This window comes from Danio rerio, chromosome 5 (genome assembly GCF_049306965.1).
Source record: "Danio rerio strain Tuebingen ecotype United States chromosome 5, GRCz12tu, whole genome shotgun sequence".
NCBI classification, from domain to species: domain Eukaryota; kingdom Metazoa; phylum Chordata; class Actinopteri; order Cypriniformes; family Danionidae; genus Danio; species Danio rerio.
The window spans coordinates 3,940,001-3,964,000 of NC_133180.1; the positions used below are offsets into that span (position 1 = coordinate 3,940,001).

Below are 24,000 nucleotides of genomic sequence, written 5' to 3' on the forward strand. Positions count from 1 at the left end.
TTTTAGATTGATTTTCATGTTAGTTTTTTATATATATATATATATATATATATATATATATATATATATATATATATATATATATATATATATATATATATATATATATATATATATATATAAATTATACACACAGGAAAAAAGCACAATAAAAACATAAAAATGACATAAAAATATCCATTATAGCAAAAAAAAGTCAAATATATTAGCTTACTTATACAATTTCTTATCAAAGATCATCACATAATAAGATATTGTACCTAAAATTAGTGCACTAGTCTGCGAAATAAACACAGCTACAGCATAAAATCACTAGCTATGTTTCCATCCAAAAATGCGAATGAACTTTATGAGCAAAACTGCATTATCGCATAAAAGTTGTGGGAATGAAGCAGCGTTTCCATCCAACGAGTCAAAGCGAACAAAATCGTCACTCCCTGATTAACTGGCGCCAAATATCAACAGTAAAAACTGCATTTGCTGCAGTAGGAGAAGCTGCATCAATCTTTTCTAAATGAATGCGCCTCAGAGGACAATCCTGACATGCAGTGAGTGCGCAGTGGCGTTTGAAGGTGTCAGACGCGGAGCACAGGCGCTCTTGATTCTTGAGTCATTTATAATATAATAATTCTTGAGTCATTTATAATATAATAAGATTAATACTGAAATGGTAAGGCGTTTTATAATGACCAAAACAACATTTCAGATGTTTTATAATGTGCTCAGCCTGACGTTTTGTCCATTCACACATATTTTAAGCATCACATCTCTTTTAACAAAATCACATGACCCTTTTTAATGCGCATGCTGGAGTTTGTGCGGTAAAAGTGTTTCCATCGTAGTTTATGCGCAGCTTTTCTTATCGAATAAAAAGTTTATCCTACCCAGTTAGGTTTTTTTATGCGCATTTTCAAAATGTATGCGCATCATGGCGTTTCCATCAACTGTTTTTTTATGCGCATATGCAAAATGCGAATAAAATAGGTGGATGGAAACATAGCTAATGATAAGTGCTTTGTTTGTCATCCAAAAACCATTACAGCCTCAGAACAAATGAGAAACGGATAAAGATAACAACATTCACATCAGCCCTTAAAGCAAAGTGAGTCCAATGAAATGTGAGAGGAACAAAAGCAACACAATAAAGGACAGAATGAAGAATGCAGGGACAAAAGTAGAAACAGCAGATGCAGCACATAATGAAGTGAAGAATTTAGATGGTGAAGACAGAAAACAGGGAAGAGGAGGTCTTCTTCAGAGACGCTGGTGTGTGCAAGATTAATAGTCTGACGAGCAAATGAGAGAGAAAGCAGATGCGTTTTGTTCATGTGTTGTCTGAGGCGGAACTTCAGATGTTCTTAAGGCTCATAATGTCACCTTAACCCACTTTACACACTTCAGAGCTCCTAAATTAACCACAGCCACACTTCACTGCGACAGCAAGATTTATTATTAACCCTTGTGTGCTGTTGGGTCGTTTTCATCCACTCTGGGCTGATTGTAAGGGCCTACTCACACTATGCCATCCGTACCGTGCCCAGGCCCGTTTCCCGGATCGTTTGAGAAATGTGAGTACGCTGAATCGGGCTCAAGCACGGTTCACTTGGCCGGCCCTGGCCCGGTTGGAAGAGGTGTGCCTGAGCGCGGTTCACTTGGGCTTTGGCACGGTACGCTTGTGTGTGAGTGCAAAACGCACCAAAGCCCGAAACTGAAAAGCGAGACGTGACTTTAAGGGACTGTTTCATATGGATTAATTAATCATTCTTACTGTTCAGTGAACGCAAACTGCCGTAGTTTATTAAATACGAGAACTCTTCACTACACGACAGCTGCACCTTCAGCAAACCTCCTCATTCCTGCAGCACGAGAACTTTATGCGCCAAAAGTGGCGGATCTGTTCGGCGAAATATCTCACTGCATGTCCCCGCATCCCTAAGGACTGTTTGGCGAAATATTTGACTGCATGTCACTGCATAACAAACGACTGAAACGATATAACTAGAGAAATCTCCACTGTGCTGCTGAGTGAGAGCGTATGGCAAGCCGTTTTAGCATTTAAACCTTTGTTCTGACTATCCATAAATATATTTAGAGATATCTCTAATTATATTTTGACTAGTCATAATTATAATTTGACTAGTCAGATTGGAAATATCTGCAAATATATTATGACTAGTCATATTCCTTTATTGACTTCCATTGAAAAATATTTGCAGATATCTCTAAATAAGTTGACTAGTCACAATTGTAATTAGAGATCTCTCCAAATGAATTTTGACTAGTCAAAAATCAAATTCAAGATATCTACAACTGTAATTAGACTTTTAGTAAATTAATTAGAGATATCTTCAAATATATTTGTAAATATCTCTAAATATGATGAATTAAAGATATCTCTAAATGTATTATGACTAGTAAAAACTCAGAGATATCTCTAATTACAATTGTGTCTAATCAAAACTCAGTTAGAGATATCTGCAAATATTTTTCAATGGAAGTCAATGGAGGAATATGACTAGTCATAATATATTTGCAGATATCTCCAATCTGATTTCGTACTAGTACAATTGTAATTGCAGATATCTCTAATTGTCATTCTGAGTAGTGGAATTATAATTATGAATAGTCAAAATATAATTAGAGATATCTCTAAATATATTAATGGAGTCAGAACAAAGATTTAAATGCTAAAAAGGCTTGCCATAGAGAGCGCTTCTCAGTGAACATGGCAGCAGCGATGACGTAAGCGTGCCGAGGCCCGATATGGTGTGAGCGCGGGCCGTCGGGGGAGACGGGAGGGGGGACAAGCGTGCTTTGGCCCGGTTCGAGGCAACTGTACCTAATGTGAGTACGGCCTAAGTCTTAATTTGGCCTTAAATTACTCTGTGTTTCAGCAAATAGGATGAGTTTTGAACGTTCTCCATCTCGCTCAGGCGAGATTTGGTGAGGGATTATCAAGTAAAACTGGCCTCATATTGCGAGACTTCAATATTCGCATCTTCACTTTCTCCTGTATTCAACAGTGTGTTTGTGTTGAAAGGTGCAGTGGACCTGCATTATCATCAACCAAATAATGTGACTGAGGGAAATCTGGCGGAGAGAAATCCTCCACTTCCACACAGCTCTCAGATCCGCTGCTCTCCAAACCACTGTCCATCCCCCCTACGTCTTGTTTGGGTTGCCGCACGTACTGAAACTCCCCTTTTCATGCAAACCCTTCCCTCTTTCGCCACTCGACACTCCCACCTAAACAAAGCTGGACACACCCACTTTTCTGACCTTTGTCAAACTAGAAGTGTTTCATGGCCCTTTAACTCACACAAAACTGATTTGAATGGACCCTTTGCTAAGCCCCGCCCTCCTTAGTTACTGTTGCTATGCCTGTCAAGCTTTCATGCCTGGCACTGCTTTTTCAATGTGTGTGCGCCGGCTTCAGACATTGCCAGGGATATAATGTCATTTTTGGCGAACAGGTGAGATATCCGAGACAAAAAAGGACTGCAGTGTGCATTACAGGGGTATATTTACCACATAATAGGCAACCTATTAGAGAATAATTCAATCAAAATTTAAGCTAGCTTAGCCTAGCCGCCTTGTACGCTAACCATTCAACAGCTTAGCTCATGCTCAGCAGGAGAGGTGAAGTTTAAAAATAATCGAATAATAACAAATTAAACCGTCATTTCTCTATTTTTAGCCAAAAAGCCTAAAAGATTAATGTTGTGCAATGAAATATAGCGTCACTAACGACCAGGAAACATGCATGACAGTGCTTTTACATAGTTCATTCATAGAAAGAGCAGCCAGAAAGGGGAAACTGATGGATTTGTGCTGAATATTAGCATCATTGACCCATACCAATGTACAGTAAGTTTCCTATTACTGTCAGCATGTGCGTGTGCTCTTTATAAATGACTGAAAAACAGCTGCTAGTAAAGTATATTGATCGCAGCTGCTCAGTTTGTGATCATATCTTGGTTTTGTTCTGTTGATTTGTAATTTCAAATATTCGTAGCTTGAAACAGATGGAGATATGAAGTTCAGTAAAGTTCGCAACAGATTCGCAGATTCGTATTTTCCAGATCAATAACTCATGTCATTATGACCTATTCGCTATTAGTATGTTACTAACGTTATGGCGAAGGCTTAAATGGTGCATTACACACAATATCGAGCGAAAAAAGGAATGAGACCGCTGTGAAACATGACCTGCTTTGGGTTTTTGTAGGAAACACAGTTTAGATCTGTTTAGTGTAAGAGGTGTGTGAGTTATTGCCGCCTGTCTATCACTGAATGTGTCAGGAATTTCAAAACAAAACCAACTTGGCTCCGCTCCTTTAGCACCCCTCACACAGCTTGATCAACGGTGGCATTTCTCCTCTGGGGTTTTAGGTTTTAAAGAGAAAAATTCCACCATCCCGTCCAATCTTTAAGGAGACCGGGTATCAGATTTGCACAATCCATATGCACTCGCTCGAAAGCTTGACAAAGCCCCAGCGCTTAGCTACAGTTGCCAAGCCACGACTGGTGGATGACGGTTTTTGGGCGTGGCTTAGCGAAGGGGCAACTGTAATGTAATAACACGCACCTTTTGTAAAGCCGGTTTGGAATAATTATTGTGAAAAGCGCTTGACATTTACATACATTTACATTTAGTCATTTAGCAGACGCTTTTATCCAAAGCGACTTACAAATGAGGACAAGGAAGCAATTTACACAACTATCAGAGCAACAATGAATAAGTGCTGTAGGCAAGTTTCAGGTCTGTACAGTCTAAGAAGGGAAGTATTAGTAGTATTAGTTTTTTTTTTTTTTTTTTTTTGGGTACAGTTAGTGTGATATTCAGAGGGGCAATTGCAGATTAGGAAGTGAAGTGGAGACTAAATAGTTGAGTTTTTAGTCGTTTCCTGAAAGTAGCGAGTGACTCTGCTGTTCTGATGCAGTTAGGGAGTTCATTCCACCAACTGGGCAGATTGAGCGTGAGCGTGAGCGAAAGTGATTTCTTCCCTCTTTGGGATGGAACCGAGAGGCGACGTTCATTCACAGAACGCAAATTTCTGGAGGGCACATACATCTGCAGAAGCGAGAGCAGATAAGAAGGAGCAAGGCCAGAAGTCACTTTGTAGGCAAACATCAGAGCTTTGAATTTAATGCGAGCAGCAACTGGCAGCCAGTGCAAACGGACTAGCAGCGGAGTGACATGTGCTCATTTAGGTTCATTAAAGACCACTCGTGCTGCTGCGTTCTGGAGCAGTTGAAGAGGCTTGATAGAGTTAGCTGGAAGCCCGGTTAGTAGAGAGTTGCAGTAATCCAGTTTGGAGAGAACAAGAGCTTGAACAAGGAGTTGAGCTGCATGTTCAGATAAGAAGGGTCGAATCTTTCTGATGTTATAGAGTGCGAATCTGCACGATCGAGCAGTTCTAGAAATGTGGTCAGAGAAGTTTAGTTGGTCATCAATCGTTACTCCAAGGCTTTTCATAATTTTGGATGCAGTAATGGTTGCCCCATCCATCTGGATTGAAAAGTTATGGTGTAGAGTCGAGTTGGCAGAAACTACAAGCATTTCCGTTTTTGCGAGGTTCAGCTGAAGATGATGATCTTTCATCCAGTGTGAAATATCCAACAGGCAGGCTGAGATGCGATCTGGAACCGAGGGATCATCAGGATGAAAAGAGAGGTATAGATGGGTATCATCAGCATAGCAGTGGTAGGAGAATCCATGTCTCTGGACTCTCTTTACAAACTAACTAGATTTAAATTGATTTCTAAAGGTTTATATTCACAATTCTATAGTTGGCAGATGCTTTCATCCAAAGCCAACTGCACTGCATTCAAGATACTAAGAACAACTATTACCATCTCAATACTATTAGCCCCCTTTAGCAATATTTGTTTTGGATTGTCTCCAGAACAAACCACTGTTATACAATGACTTGCCTAATTACCCTAACTTTACCCTAATTAACCTAGTTAAGCCTTTAAATGTCACGTTAAGCTTACTACTAGTGTCTTAAAGAATATCTAGTCAAATATTATGTGCTGTCATCATGGCAAAGATTAAAGAAATCAGATATTCACACACAGTTTCTCTGTATTTAGTAGATTTAGTAATACAGAAGATATATTATTCTATATTTCAGTTCATCAAACTAAACTGCATTATATTTGACTAAAAACTGCACTAGAATCAGATTATTATCAGCCAATAATCAGAATTGTTGGTAGCGGATTAGTTCTTAAAATAATTGTATCTGTACATCCCTAATTTAGCCTTTTGAATATCTTACAGTGTGTAAACTAGGCCTGCATGCTGGAGATCCAGTCATGATCCAGGCATCACCAGCAGGACAGACAAACCACATTCCTGCCACCAATCCAATCAAGCATGAGCCGAAATCCATATTTTTATCCATCCATCCGTCCGACTCTTTCTCCTGCAGCGTCTCGGGGGAGCCTTTCTAAAAGAGACCAGCCTCCTCCTCCTCCTCCTCCTCCTCCTCCTCCTGTGCCGTAGACTTTCTCTCATTTCTATTTCTGGCCCTGCAGCTCCAGCCTTAAACATTCGCAGTCCTTTAAAGAAATGGCTCACCCAAAATTCGATTACTCGCCCTCATATGCTGTAAAAAAACAAAAAGAAAGAACGTCCACACAATGACAGAGCAAATCAATCACAAAAGGCGAGCTCTAAACGGAAAATAACACACCGTCGTGCCATTTAAAGTGTGTGATATTCAGTGCAACACAAAATGAGATGTGAAGCAAAACAAACCAAGGCAGCCAAGCATGACAAAGCATTTGAACATAATAATGATAAAAATACATTCAGTTGAAGTCAGAATTATTAGCCTCCCTGAATTATCTGTTTATTTTTTTCCCCCAATTTCTGTTTAACGGAGAGCAGATTTTATCAGAACATTTATAATCATAATGGTTTTGATAACTCATCACTAATACCTGATTTATTTTATCTTTGCCATGATGACAGTAAATAATATTTGTCTAGATATTTTTCAAGACACTTCTATACAGCTTAATTAGTTAAACTCTGCAGACCTGGTACCGGGTCCGTGACATCATCGACTTTCGCTTTAAAATTTAAAGGGCTAGCGCTGCACCAGACCCTCGTAAGTGGTTTCTTTTGAAAGTCTAGAATCTATATTTTATGCACATATGCATCACTTTGGCTTTTATTCTACTGTACAAAAGTAATTTACACTTAAATACACAGTATTTTGGATACCCGAGCTGGGTATATGGTTTTCATATGACACATGTACAAGTTATAGCTCAAATGAAAGCTCTTGTCGGTGCTCATACGGTTCTAGCATTCTTTTTACTGAATTATATTCACATATCAAACAGTTGCCGAATGAATCTTGGTGTTTCCATGGCGCAGAAGTGAAAACAATACATTTATGATCAATAAGCAGCCCCAGATAGCACAGACAGCTGTCATCTCTTACCTTATGCTGTGCGCTTCAGGGCCATTTCTCCTCTGTTTTTGTGGTGATGTGCATAAGTAATCCTTTTATATGTCTGACGTGCTCCAAACACAGTGAATTATGTTTGATCAAACAAAAGAATAGTGAAACATGTAAACAATGATCGCTCCCTGTGGCTTGTACAGCACCTCTCATCAGTTGGAATGCAATAACTTTTGCATAGATTATGGGAGAGACATTTTTCATTTTTCCTATGATTACAGACATGTGCAGGAACCAGCAAAATTAATTACAGCACGCTAGACCACACACAACCTAAAAGGTACACTTTTAAATTTGAGTTAATGAAAGAAAAATTACAAAAAGCGCCTCGTTTTTAGGTGTTTATTATATTACAGACAACATCTACAGATATTTTAAACACTTTCAATAGTGTTTTATAAAATTCAAAGGGTTTTCTTTAAAATGATACCAAATTTTTGCATTTACACCTCTGCATGTGGATTTGGGAAGCTTTTAAATTTGGGTAGGCAAAATCAAGGCGGAAATCCTAAAAACAACAGCAGTTTAACTGGTTAAAGTGACATTGAAAGGCTTAACTAGGTTAATTAGGTTAACTAGGCAGGTTAGGGTAATTAAGCAAGTTATTGTATAACGATGGTTTGTTCTGTAGACTATCAAAAAAAAGTTTAAAAAATAAAAACTGCTTTTATTTTATCCAAAATAAAACAAATAAGACTTTCTCCAGAAGAAAAAACATTATCAGACATACTGTGAACATTTCCTTGCTCTGTTAAACATCATTTGGGAAATATTTGAAAAAGAAAATAAATTCAAAGGGGGCGAATAATTCTGACTTCAGCTGTAAATGATGCAAAAGTGCCATAAAAGTAGTTCAAATGTTGTGCACAGTTTGTATGAAGTCTCAAGGTTATGCCTTGGTTTGCTCCTGTTTACACATTAAATGCTTGAAATACTCTATGTGTAACAAAAACTGGATTATATATGTGAACGGGACCCCTGTTATTCATTACATTTCCTATATTTGTACTGTAAAAACATTTAGTAATATCTCAATTCATAGGAAAGCTTTAAATATCAGTCCCTACATTTGAAGACAAACTCCACACAGTAATGGCAACTGACCCAGCCGAGGCTCAAACCAGCAACCTTCTTGCTGTGAGGCAAATGTGCTACCCACTGCGCCATCGTACACCTATTATTATTATTATTATTATAGTGGTAGTGGTAGTAGTATTATTATTAATAATGTTAATAATGGGTGACAAGGTGGCGCAGTCGGTAGCACTATTGCCTCACAGTTAGAAGGTCGCTAGTTCGAGACTCGGCTGGATCAGGTGTCATTTCTGTGTGGAGTTTGTATGTTCTCCTCGTGTTCACGTTGGTTTCCTTTGGATGCTCCGGTTTCCAAGGACTTGTGGTAGATGAATTGAGTAAGCTAAAATTGTACGTAGTGTATGAGAGTGAATATGTATATAGATGTTTCCCAGTGATGGGTTCATTGGATTGCAGCTGGAATGGCATCCGTTGAGTAAAACTTGATGGATTAGTTGGCGGTTCATTTCACTGTGGCGTCCCCAGATTAATAAAGAGACTAGGCCGAAAAGAAAAATGAATGAATTAATGAACTATTAATAACAACAATTTTAATCCATTGCATTAACTATTATAAACTTCATAATAATGCAATTTAAATCATTTTAAAAACTAAATTTTAAAAGAAATCTAATTATTTTTGACACTTTAATAGTTAATTTTATTAACAAATATTTTTAAATAATCTTATTGATCATTGTAAGCTCTAAAAATGCAAAGGGAATCTTTTTTTTAAATAATCTAAATCCCAAAAGTATCATCATTACTATCATTAACACATGTTTTCAATTAATCTCATTAAATATTATAAGCTTCAAAATGCAATGTGAATTATTTTAAAACGGGTTTGCAACATGAACCGACTAATGCACAATAATAGCATTGTAATATTTTGATTAATACAGTTCAAAATACTATATGGCAGCAGAGCAGACAGTGTTTTCATGTTTTGTCATGGTCTGCTATACTAGTAGCTCATTCAACCCCAAAACAGTTTTCCTTATTAACAACCTAATATTTAATATTATAATCGTCATCATCTTTATTATTAACCAATATTTGTATTAATCTTAACTATTATAAACTCCAAAATGCAATGTGGATCATTTCTTAAACTGGTTAGCTACATGAACCATCTAATGCACCAATGCAATAATATTATTGTTATATTTATATTACCCAAAATGTGCTGTTAGGGATGTTTTCATCCACTCTGGGCTGATTTTAAATCTTAATTTGATACATTTTTTTTTTTTTTTTTTTTATTATTTTTTAGGGGTTTTTCACCTTTAATTTTGAAAGGACAGTAGAGAGAATAGACAGGAAAGCATGGGGAGCAGAGAGAGGGGAAAGGATCGGCATAGGACCGCGAGGCGGAATCGAACCCGGGTCGCCGTGAGCACCGGAGTGCATGTGTCGACGCACTAACCACTACACCACTGGCGCCGACTTTAAATCTTAATTTGGCCTCAACTTTCTCTATGTTTCAGCGAATGTGATGGTTTTTGTTGACAAATCTTATTTTAACACATATTTTGGGAAAATGCTATGAAAATGTTTAAAAACTCAATACGTTCTGGGAAAATTGACCACCCTTTGGTTATGTTTGTGGCTGTTTTTGCCCCACTGACTTCCATAATATTCACATTTTTTTGATTGCAAAGCCATGACAGCACATACTCATGCATTCTTGATTAACACAATAACACACAGGTTAATACAGTTCAAAATACTATGTGGCAACAGAAATTGCTTTCATGTTTTGTCACGCTCTGCCGCTACTCGTAGCTCATTTGACCTTAAAAAATGTCAATACTCTGACAACCAATACTGAAAAGTGCAGTTAAGCATGACTAGTTTTATTCTGTAACACTGTGTGCATGAAAAAAAAAAAGTGCATGATCACCTAAACCACGCTTTCACACCTCAAAATGACCAGCGAGGTCAGTGACAGGAACGAGACTATCTGCAGCGCTGCTATTGATTTTCAATGAGGATGCATTAAGTGAATTCTGCGTTGTCCCACATTGAGTCTGCAGCGGCAGGAATATGGGTTGAGGTCATTCACTGCGTCTGAATTTAACTCCTGACAAATGCATTAAAGACAAGACAGTGATGTGGATTATGTAGTACAATATGTTTTAATTAAGCTGACGTTATTAAGTCATGCTCCTTGCAAAAATGAAATTAAAACATATCTAGACGTCTGAGCTCTTTCACTGTGATGAATGATCGGACATTTAATATAGGAGAGCAAAAATGCTCCAGAATGAGATTTTGTTATACGACTCTCTATGATTTAATATATATGTGTGCAGTGTTTATATAAATGAAGGAAAAAGTCTATTATTAATTTATTGTTTGATTTATATGTTAAGAATCATTTGCTGTGTAGATGTTTTTTTAATCATTAATTAATTAGTTGTTGTTGTTGTTGTTATTATTAATATTATTATTAATATTATTATTATTATTAATATTATTATTATTATTGTAATTATTATTATTATTATTATTGTTGTTGTTGTTGTTAATGTTATTATTATAATTATTATCAATAATAATGTTATTAATGTTATTATTATTATTAATGCTAGGAATGTTATTACTATTATTATTATTATTATTATTAATGTTATTAATGTTGTTGTGGTTATTTTTTATTATTAATGGTAATAATGTTGTTATTGTTAATATTACTATTAATAGTACTAATGTTATAATGTTGTTGTTATTATTATTATTATTATTATTATTATTATTATTAAGATTGTTAATGTTGTTATTTTTATTAATATTATTAATTATATCAATGTTGTTATTGTTATTCTTATCATTAAAGTTATTGTTATTATTATTAATGTCATTATAATTCATGTTATCAATATCATTAGTATTGTTGTTGTTATTATTATTATTATTATGGAAAATTATGTTGATTTAAAAATACATTTTTATTTAAATCTCATCGTCTTACTTATGCAATCATGTATTTACAGTGTACATCCCTATGAATGCTACTCTAGACGCCACCAGTGTAAAAAATGATTTCTTTACAGTGATTAAAATTTCTATTACTGTAATTGACTGTACTGTTTAATTAAATAGATTTGACATGAAACATGACAGGGTTTGAAAGAAAACAAAGCTCAGTAAACATTCTTTACTGCTCATGTTTGTGATTCACACAATTGATTTCTGGATGCATTCAGATCCTATTAGTCCTTGAACTAAACTACAGCAAACTTAAGAACAGCCAACGAATCAAATGAATCAACTAATCATACTGCCTCATTAAATATTCATGAGCTTTATAAATACATTAAAGGGCCATGAAACCTCCTCGTTTCAGCAGGGTGTTTTCACACCTCTACTTTGGAAAAAGTCAGAAAAGTGGGCGTGTCCAGTTCCGTTTAGGGGGGAGTGTCGGAGGAACTAAAGTGGGATGGTGTGGGAGTGTCTATTTGTGCACGCGCGAGTTTCAGAGTCAAAATACACACACACACAAACAGGAGAAAGTGATGGTGTTTAACCTACATGGACATCTGTAGTCGAATTATTTGCCAAATTATTAAATGTTGGACTTTAACTGCAGTTTGGCTCTTTCATTCAGGGAATTCATTCATGCCTCTCGCGACAAACGAGATATTTGATTCAAGGAACTGCTGCAAGCGTGTATTTTTCATGCAATGTTTGATACCGCACGGCGAATGAGAAAAAAAAACCTCTGCATTTCCCGGAAACTTAGATGCACACGGCAGGTAGTGTCAGAAAGCCGCGTGTGTTATTCCGGTCACAAAATGCGGTGCTATGTTTGCACTCAGTGCAATAGTTAACTTAATTCGATACGAACAAACTGAATAAACAAAGAGCACTGGTCGCTCACTTACCAAATCTGTAGAGACAGGAAAATCACCAGCAACTAGAGCCGCGTCTTTATGGAGAGAATACTACAAGCAAATCCAGATTTCAGCGTTTGCAGATAAGAACAGCTTTCAGGTAAACAATAATCCTCCTTAGACAGGTAAGTTATTGTTGTCGCGCGTCGCGTACACTGTTAATCCACACGTGACTCCAGCTGAGCTCTCACAGAGAGAAAATGAAAACGAAACTTAACAGCAGCAAACTATAAAAGCAACACTTCACGCTTGTTTTGCCAACACAACGTGGCGTCTTTGTGGTGTAAACACGGTGACAATAATGAATATTAATGAAGTTGCACAATAGAGCGCGCTGATTTATGCATCACACTGTAAGACGTAATTAGACACACTCTGGCACAGACGCCCAGTCTGCACGCTGGAATACACGCTATTATCTCATGACCGTGACGCAGTTTCAAAAATTCGTTTCAAACAGGAAGTACAAATTTGCTTGAAATAACGCAAAAACAACCAATTTACACTTTTTAGTGAAATATAGGTGTCCTAATAGTGTTTATAGCAGTGTGGGACACATATACGACTGTCAACAGCTCAACACATGTGTTTTGGTGTTTCGTGACCCTTTAAGGTGATGCAAACACATTAAATTGACTAATAAAGACACTATATGAGATATGAAGGGTGACATCAACACTAAAAGTTTTGTTTTTCAATCTTAGAAATAAGTATGCATTGCTTCTAACCAATCCATACAGCAAGCTTCAGAAGAGCTAACCAATCATAAAAGATCTCAGAAGTTAAATATTAAAAAGCTTTATACAAAAACATCCAGTGAGCTGTAAAGCAAACCATACTGCAGTGTAAAATACTATATATGAGATTTGAATCAGCATTAAAAGCTTCATTTTACATCTTGAAAATAGGTTTGTATTGCTTTTAACCAGTGCATGAAGCAATGCAGCACTACTGCAAGCTTCAGAACAGCCAACTGATCAAAAACGAGCTTGAAAGATGTCTAATTAAATATTCATGAGCTTCATAAATACGTTTTAAGGTTATGCAAACACATTAAACAGACTACAAAGACACTATGAGATATGAATGGTGACATTTCAGCAATAAAAGCCTTGTTTTGTAAATTGAAAATTGGTTTGCATAGCTTTAAACAACAGCATGAAGCAATGCAGCACTACAGCAAGTTTCAGAACAGCCAACTAATCAAACTGCCTCATTAAATATTCATGAGCTTTATAAATACATTTTAAGGTGATGTAAACACATTAAATGGACTAAAAAAGACACTATATGAGATATGAATAGTGACATCAACACTAAAAGTTTTGTTTTGCATCTTAAAAATAAGTATGCATTGCTTTTAACCAATCCATGAAGCAATGCAGCACTCCAGCAAGCTTCAGAAGAGCTAACCAATCATAAAAGATCTCAGAAGTTAAATATTAAAGAGCTTTATACAAAAACATCCAGTGAGCTGTAAAGCAAACAATACTGCAGTGTAAAACACTATATATGAGATTTGAATCAGCATTAAAAGCCTTGTTTTATATCTTGAAAATAGGTTTGTATTGCTTTTATCCAGTGCATGAAGCAATGCAGAACTACAGCAAGCTTCAGAACAGCCAACTGATCAAAAACTACCTAAAAAGTTACCTAATTAAATATTCATGGGCTTCATAAATACGTTTTAAGGTGATGAAAACACATTAAATGGACTAAAAAGGACACTATATAAGATATGAATGGTGACATTTCAAAATTTAAAGCCTCGTTTTGTACATTGAAAATGGGTTTGCATTGCTTTAAACAACCGTATGAAGCAATGCAGCACTACAGCAAGTTCCAAAAGAGCCAACTAATCAAACTGCCTCATTAAATATTCACAAGCTTTATACAAAAACTTCCATTGAAATGTAAAGCAATCACAATACTGCAAACTGTAAAAGACTATATATGAGATTTGAATCAGCATTAAAAGCCTTGTTTTATATCTTGAAAATAGGTTTGTATTGCTTTTAACCAGTGCATGAAGCAATGCAGCACTCCAGCAAGTTTCAGAACAGCCAACTGATCAAAAACGACCTAAAAAGTTACCTAATTAAATATTCATGGGCTTCATAAATACGTTTTAAGGTGATGCAAACGCATTAAATGGACTAAAAAGGACACTATATAAGATATGAATGGTGACATTTCAAAATTTAAAGCCTCGTTTTGAAAAACCTTGTTTTGTAAATTGAAAATCGGATTGCATTGCTTTAAACAACCGTATGAAGCAATGCAGCACTACAGCAAGTTCCAGAACAGCCAACTAATCAAACTGCCTCATTTAATATTCATGAGCTTTATGAATACATTTTAAGGTGATGCAAACACAGTGAATGGACTATGAAGACACTATATGATATTTGTATAATGACATTTCAACATTAAAAGCCTTGTTTTGTATCTTGAAAATGGGTTTGCTTCTATTTTAACTATTACACAGAGCAATGCAGCACTACAGCAATTTTCAGAACAGCCAACAAATCAAACTACCTCATTAAATACTCATAAACTCTACAAATAAAGTTTAATGTAAAGCAAACACAATATTGCAAACTAACAAAGAGTATATATGAGATTTGAACGATGAAATTTGAACATTAAAAGCCTTGTTTTATATCTTGAAAATGGGTTTGCAGTGCTTTTTAATCACTGCATAAATGCAGCAATACAGCAAGTTTCAGAACAGCCAACTAATCAAACTGCCTCATTAAATATTCATGAGCTTCATAAATGCATTTTAAGGTGATGCAAACACATTGAATGGACTGATAAAGACACTATATGAGATATGAATAGTGACATTTCAACATTAAAAGCCTTGTTTTATATCTTGAAAATAGGTTTGCATTGCTTTTAATCATTGCATGAAGCAATGCAGCACTACAGCAGGTTCCAGAAGAGCCAACTAATCATAAAAGATCTAGGATCCCTAATTAAATATTCACAAGCTTTATACAAAAACTTCCATTGAAATGTAAAGCAAACACAATACTGCAAACTGTAAAAGACTATATATGAGATTTGAATCAGCATTAAAAGCCTTGTTTTATATCTTGAAAATAGGTTTGTATTGCTTTTATCCAGTGCATGAAGCAATGCAGCACTACAGCAAGTTTCAGAACAGCCAACTGATCAAAAACGACCTAAAAAGTTACCTAATTTAATATTCATGAGCTTCATAAATACGTTTTAAGGTGATGCAAACACATTAAATGGACTAAAAAGGACACTATATAAGATATGAATGGTGACATTTCAAAATTTAAAGCTTCGTTTTGTAGACTGAAAATTGGTTTACATAGCTTTAAACAACCGTATGAAGCAATGCAGCAATACAGCAAGTTCCAGAACAGCCAACTAATCAAACTGCCTCATTTAATATTCATGAGCTTTATAAATACATTTTAAGGTGATGCAAACACATTGGATGGACTGATAAAGACACTATATGAGATATGAATGGTGATATTTCAACATTAAAAGCCTTGTTTTATATCTAGAAAATAGGTTTGCATTGCTTTTAATCATTGCATGAAGCAATGCAGCACTACAGCAAGTTCAAGAAGAGCCAACCAATCATAAAAGATCTAAGATCCCTAATTAAATATTCACAAGCTTTATACAAAAACTTCCATTGAAATGTAAAGCAAACACAATACTGCAAACTGTAAAAGACTATATATGAGATTTGAATCAGCATTAAAAGCCTTGTTTTATATCTTGAAAATAGGTTTGTATTGCTTTTATCCAGTGCATGAAGCAATGCAGCAGTACAGCAAGTTTCAGAACAGCTAACTAATCAAACTGCCTCATTAAATATTCATGAGCTTTATAAATACATTTTAAGGTGATGCAAACACATTGAATGGACTAAACAAGAAACTATAGTAGATTTGAATGGTGACATTTCAGCAATAAAAGCCTTGTTTCATATCTTGAAGATTGGTTTGCATTGCGTTTAACAACAGCATGAAGCAATGCAGCACTACAGCAAGTTTCAAAGCAGCCAACTAATCAAACTGCCTCATTACATATTCATGAGCTTCATAAATACATTAAGGTAATACAAACACATTAAATTGACTAATAAAGACACTATATGACATATGTAGGGTGACATGTCAGCATTAAAAGCCTTGTTTTGTATCTTGAAAATGGCTTTGCATTGCTTTTAACCATTGCATGAAGCAATGCAGCACAACTGAAAGTTTCAGAACAGCCATCTAATCATTAACAGCCTCAAAAGATCACTAAATATATATTCACAAGCTTTATACAAAAACTTCCAGAGAAATGTAAAGCAGACACAATATTGCAAACTGTAAAAGACTATATTTGAGATTTAAATGGTGGCATTTCAGCATTAAAACCCTTGTTTTGCATCTTGAAAATGGGTTTGCATTGCTTTAAACCATGAGTTTCAGAACATCCAACTAATCATAAACGACCTCAGAAGATCCCCAATTAAATATTCAAGAACATTATACAAAAAACTTCCACAACAGTGAGATTTAAAGCGAACTTAATATTGCAAACTGACACAGGTTATATTTGAGCTCTGAATGGTGACATTTCAGCATTAAAAGCCTTGTTTTATATCTTTAAAATGGTGTTGCTTTGCTTTTAACCATTGCATGAAGCAATGCAGCACAACAGCAAGTATCAGAACAGCCATCTAATCATTAACAACCTCAGAGGATCCCTAAATGGATATTTATGAGTGTTATACAAAAACTTCCACAACAGTAAAATTTAGAGCAAACATGACATTGCAAACTGGCAAAGACTATATAAGAGATTAGAATGGCAACATCTAAACAGTTACCGCTCATTAAAATCCAATTATAGACCTCATAAATAAGCAAATAAGATGTCAGCTCAAGATTTCCAAACGTACACCAACTCTTACATCAGATGAATCCGTCTGGCGACATCAGAGAAACACTATAAAAGGTTTTACAATGGGTATTTGCATGCAGAAAAATGCACCTTTCTAAATCCTCCAGCCTCACATCCATTCAGCCCAAACAATGAAGATTAGCATTAATATGGTATTACCAATATTGTCATTTTTTGCTTTGTTTAGCCAATGACAATACTCTAAAACCATAGTTTGTCTCAAAGAAGCACGCAGGAAAGTTTAGTTACAAATGAATCAGCACATTTAAGAAGAATCAATCGGGCTACATCAGAGAAAGACTATAATATGTCTTCATCGGGAATATTTGCACACTGAAAATGCATTTTAAACGCACCTTTCCGAATCTCCCTGCCTCGCATCCATTCAGCCCTTCATATAGAGAATGATGCCGCTTAGCCAAAACATTGGACGGCACCATGACACTGCTGTTTCCATTAGTCGTGGAGGATCTCATGTTCACCGCACTCAAAACATCCGAATTTAGTGCTTTCTCCTCTGGTTTTCCTCGATCGGGATGCCCGGGTCCAGCTGGAGGTTCAGGTTCACCACTAATCATCTCTGGTGTGGGTGAACCGTGCTGCGGTGGTTCAGATGGGTCCGGCCTAGTACACAAGTCATGCATTACTCCGTTTCCAAGTGCAAACACAGGTCTCAAGGATGCCCAGAGAAGCGTATATTCTCGAACAAGCACATGAGGGAAAAATCGACAGTAAATCTACCAGTTCATTTAAAGTCAATGATGTGCGTTATAGTTTACGGCTAATTTTCCTGCATTTGAAAATGCTAAAAATGTATCTACAGTCAAATGTATTTAAATAAAACTTAATGTACATGTATAAAAAAGCTACAGGGAATTCTTAAAGAGGCATCCCCAAGCCTATATTCCTCCAATGAACTGCATCGCTCTCAAAAAAAAATGTCTTATTATATAAAACCCAAACACACCAATGTCTTATAAAACAAGGATCCCCAATACAAAATCAAATCCCTGATCGAGAGACGCACAGAACCTCCATACATCCATATATCGCTTCAGCTGTTGATACAAAAGGCTCAAAGACAAGACAGCGATGACAAAAATCACGTAGACGGAGCAGGTGTTTGAAGCAGAAGGTGATGTCTTATTTCCTAACAGGTCTCTTCATTTCCTCTCTCTCTCCGTGGACTGGATTTGCACTCGGCTCATTGCGTCGTGCTTTCATCCTTATCACCTCCTCCGCTCGGACGCGTCAGTTCATCAAAAGGGGGGATCCTGCTTTCCAGTGATGCTTCTGGATCTCAGAGCTCTGCCTAAATGTGTGTTCGGTAAGATAACAACATTAAGATGAAGAGCAGGAGAGCGTGTGGCTGAGCGAGCGAGAAAGAGAGAGAGAGAAAAGAGGAGGGGGGGGCTCCTCCAATCACATACAAGCAGTTTCTGGGAGTCGGCCAATCATGGCTGTGGAGCAGGATGGTTTCCATGGAGATGACGCTGGAATGATGTCGCTCTATTGATCGTCGCAGAGGCTACAGGAGGGCCACACGTGCCTCTCCGATATTTGCATTGAGAGACAATGGTGCAGATGACGCACAACGTCTGGAATGTGGAATTAATCAGGAGAGAGAGTGGAAATAAGGACATGTAAATACAAATAACTGGAGATGCTGCCAGTGAAGTCCACACTTGAGTCCATTGACTGTTTACATGTATACACTTAGTCATACAGTGAACTAGTTATCATGTACAACAGATATACAGTTGATGTCAGAATTATTAGCCCTGCTGAATTATTAATAATTACCTATATAATTATTATTATTATTATAACATTTCTAAGCATAAATCTCTAATAACAGATTTATTTTATCTTTGCCATGATGACAGTAAATAATATTTGACTAGATATTCTTCAAGACACTTCTATACAGCTTAAGGTGACATTTAAAGGCTTAACTAGATAAATTAGGGTGAACTTAAGGTAATTAGGCAAGTCATTGTATAACTGTGGTTTGTTCTGTAGATCAGGGGTTTTCAAACCTTTAGAACACACGCCATCGCCCCCAAGTTTGCCCGATTTCACTCACGCCCCACCAGGCACCCCTCCCTTGAGACAAAATTATAATTAATAATAGAATTAATTACATTGAAACATAAATATACAGCTTACCTGATTCAGTGTGATGGCTGAGCCTGTTTCTGTGAGGACAACATGCTAATTTGTGGTCAGATTCCTGACACGACTATCCGTAAATCATCTTCCAATGTGAGTGAACATGAGCCATACCATAGCATACTTGCTTTTGTTGTACGTACAGCATGCTGCTTCGCAAAGCCAAGTTCACAGAGCCCTGACACCCCATTTACACGGGGCATAAGCGTCACCGCTTCCCATTCACTTTGAATGGGTGACGTCAGGCGTTGCCGAACTGCATTGTGGATCTGTCGGCGCCGCTTCAGAGGCGTTGCTCGCTGCAGAAGTTGGAACTAGCTCAACTTTTCAAGCGTCGACAGAAGCATCAGCCAATCAGATCGCTGTATGCAAATACACCAGCTAGACAATGGCCTATGGCTGACTGAATTTCATTGGCTGACGCTGCCATGACGATCGCTTCAGCCCCAACTTCAGACACGCCTTCAGTCAAGCGTTGACGCTGAAGCCCCGTGTGAATGGGGTGTGACAGTGTGGTTGAGTCGAACATTGAGTATGTTTACATGGGCAACATTTCTTTAACACGATTTGAATACGATTAAGACAACACTCTGATTAAGAATCACCATGTAAACTGTGATTTCTGATTACCATAATCCGACTAAAGTCATAAATGAATTAAACAGAAATGGAATTAAGACGTGTGGAGTATGGAGATATTAGCGGCATTATTGAAGTAAACACCGCAATTAAACTATTACCTTCATGTAGGACTGTTCGCCGCATTTTGTGACAAGATCCACACACACGGCTTTCAGTAAAGGACCGCACGCATGCACGCACGCAAGCACACACGCACGCACGCTCGCACGCACGCATGCACGCGCACACATCACAAAATGCAGAGGGTTTTTTTTCTTTCCATTAAAACAACACTCTTCCACCAGTCCTTACCTTATACTCATGTCTATTATCCCAGTTTGTCATGTGAGCGTGAATGATATGTTCATGAGTGTGAGTGAAATTTGAAACAAACTGCAATAAAGTCGAAAAATTAAGGATAAAAGACCCAAAATTGCATGAGCATCTGCAGGAAACGTGAATAGCCTGATGGCACAACATTCAAAAAGCACTTCACGCAACACCTTAATCATATTATTGTCTTATTAAGGCAAATAACTGATGTCCATGTATACAGAGTCAGTAGTTTCTTCAAAGTTAGTGAAAGATCCAGAAGGGCATCCTGCTGATTTGATCCAGAAGGGCATCCTGCTGATTTGATTCAGAAGGGCACTTTTTCTATCTGGCAGATCACTAACTGAAGCATTACTTTTCAATATACAATCCAAAAATATATAATTTGGTGTTGTAACATTATGTTGATGCTTGAGAAAGTTACATTTGTGCTTTCTAGAACATTTATTTAATATTTTAGGATGAATATTTTTCCTTCTTCAAATTATTTTGTCTAGTGCAGCTGTTCATTTTATCAAATTAATATGTTAATATTTATTACATTTTAGGCTTTATATGAATTACAGAATTATATTTATTGGATTATTTGCCCTATAAATTGAGTATTTGTCCTTTTAAGGCTTAACATTAAATTTAAAGACTTTAAAAGAAAACAGACAGTGAGCAAATGGGTTTAATAAACACTGAAAACTGCTTCACTGACTATATACACACACAAATACAAATATTTCACATTTATTATGGACATATTTTAATAACCGTTTCTTTTTCAACAAAGTAAAATAGAACATTTCATCTCAATGTCAAAAAATGCTTCTAAATCATCACATTTACGCACATCTTTTCTGTTTCAGGTTTATTCTCAATTTTGTGTGCTGCGGCATTATTTAGTCCAGGGGTCACCAATCTCGGTCCTGGAGGGCCGGTGTCCCTGCTGGGTTTAGCTCCAACTTACCTCAACACACCTGCCTGTATGTTTTAAGAATACCTAGTAAGACCTTGATTAGGTTGTTCAGGTGTGTTTGATTAGGGTTGGAGGTAAAATCTGCAGGACACCGGCCCTCCAGGAACAAGTTTGGTGATCCCTGATTTAGTCTTTTCAAATATAGATGCGCGGTAAATGCAAGCAAGAAAGCGAAACCGCTCACGCTTTAGACTGGCTCGTAAAAAACTAAGGGGCACAGGGTAAATCTGCTCATCTTTTTGCCATTATGGCTGTTCATCAAGACGATGACAAGGTTTGTTTGAGCACGGGTCGACCATGGCTTGGTATAATATGTGTTTATATTTGCTCTATTATCTCTCGGCTGTGTATTTTAAACATGTCGGGTTTTTTGTTTTCATTCTGGCTTGTTGCGTAAGCGAATGATGTTTCTCTGTAAACCAATAGCGTTCAGCTGCGCGTGTAGCTCCGCCTTTTGATACCCTTTTTTCGTGTTTGGTACCCTTTCGAAAGGGTGCCGAAAAAGTGGTATGGTACGGTTCGATACGCCTTTTGAAAGTGGAAACGGCCATAAAAGCGTACCAACCAAACCATACCGTACCACTTAGTAGAAAAGGACCATTATAGAGCCAAGCCAGAGTTTTACTTTGTAAATAAAATGTTTCTGTTTTTTAAATACAGAGACTTAACATGTAAACAACTTATAAAAAATACAACATCATAATGTAAATAAGCTCTCGTTTAATAAGAATATGTCAATATCTCAATTTTGACGAAAATGTCAGACAAAACCTTATAATTCTAAGGTGACGATTTGTCTCCTCCCCTTTTTGGCTGATCTACTCTATCATCCATAACACCACTATTCAATAGGATATATAACAGGACTTCATTTTTGACATCAAATTACAGATTCTAAATAACATTTGGAATTAAAAGCGTTTATGAATATTTGCATTTTTATCTAAGTGTCTCAGTGATGCATCAAGCGCTTCATTCATGCACCGACTAAGCAGACAGGACACGTGCCTAAAATTATTCTCACAATGAGTTTCTGTTCTCTCATCCTTCTCACTGAGTTTATTCCTCCAAGGGGAATACTTTCAGTGCTGTGAATAGTTTGTAAAGTCTGGCTTATTGTGGTCAGAGTAATTGATTTAATTGATAAACGTGAAACTGACGGGCGCGATATGGATTGCCATTAACAGAAAGGGGAATGTTTAAGTTAAACTGGCCTCAGACAGTTTAGTTAAGTCTGCAGGATATATCAGGCTTTGCTAAAAGGCTGATTATTTCACCAGCAATTAGGGTCAATATTGGTCGCCTATTACAGATTTCAAAGAAAAATCTTAATATTACACCAGGAAACATACGCTGGACCACAACAGATCAAAGTCATAATGCTCAAATTATGTAGCCTATAGTTTACAGCAAGCATCATGTTTTAGTTAGATTGTGTCGTCGGTCATAAGGGTGTCACGATCCTCCAAATTCTCGATTCCATTACATTTTCGATTCGATTTTCGATTATGAATAATTAATTAATTAATGATTAATGACTACCATTTAAACTACCTGACCTGCGTGGTCTTTGTTTTACCCATAAACAAATCATACAGTAAATGAATAAAGGCAAGATACACACATAATGACCACCTGTCAATCACTTTTTCTGCGGGACTCGTGAATAGGCAGTGATCTGTGTGGTTATAATGGCGTCGGTAAAAAAGACGCACAACCAACAGGAACCAGCCAACAGTATCTGAGGTGTTCGCTAAAATGACAAAGTACAAGTGAGTGAAAGATTGAAGCAGTCCTCTGACTGCCTGGACCTGCTGTCTCGAGCACATGGCTGTGTGTGCGTCTGTGTCTGTGTGTAAATGAGTGTGTGTGGTCACGTGATGTGCATTTTCAGAGGTAGAGAGGAAGGAGAGTTGCTCAGAAATGCTACACGCCACTGTGGATGTCAAATCGTTGTCGTTCTAAAATGCCATTTAAAAACAAAGACAGTGTAAACAGGGCCTGAGTGTGTACTTTTCGCGAGCGGAGGGCGGGCGGAGGATCGCGATGCCGGTGTTGTCTATCGGACGAACCGTACGTAATACGTACATAGCAGAGCTTGCAAAACTGTGTTTTTTTGTCGACAACAAAAACGTTGTCAACATAACTCACTGGAAATCCAAAATGCTTACACACCAGCGACTTCATTGAAAGAGGAGAGGGTTTAAGCTATGTCGACGGGTCTCCTGCTTCTGCCATTTAACAAACTCTTCAACAAGCCTGTTTTTTTCCCGCATGACAAGCCAAGCTGACGTGACATGGGGGCGTGGCAGCATTGACGATTCTATTTTTTGATTCGATAATCGAAATTGAGCATAAATTTCAATCGATTTCAATTTAAAATTGAAATCGTGACACCCCTAGTCGGTCATATACAGTAGGCCAACATGTGTGTTGTTTTTACTAAAGATAGTGTTATTTTCACTATCATTTGAGTTTAGCACCAGAACTATAGAAACTGTATTAT

The 24,000-nt window shown here is 36.9% G+C and overlaps 1 protein-coding gene across 40 annotated transcripts in view; it reads right to left on the bottom strand.

The window, feature by feature from the left end:
* tspoap1 (TSPO associated protein 1) overlaps window positions 1-24,000 on the bottom strand; it is a 258,828-nt gene that overhangs the window by 212,700 nt on the left and 22,128 nt on the right. For 2 of the 40 annotated variants that reach the window (XM_073951819.1, XM_073951818.1), the window contains exon 1: window positions 17,761-18,752. The exons of the other annotated variants lie outside the window; for them this stretch is intronic. In XM_073951819.1, coding sequence (XP_073807920.1) covers window positions 17,761-18,048 — 288 coding nt within the window. In that variant the 5' untranslated portion in view covers window positions 18,049-18,752. Of the gene's footprint in view, window positions 1-17,760; window positions 18,753-24,000 lie in introns of those variants that run through there. 40 annotated transcript variants of the gene reach the window in all.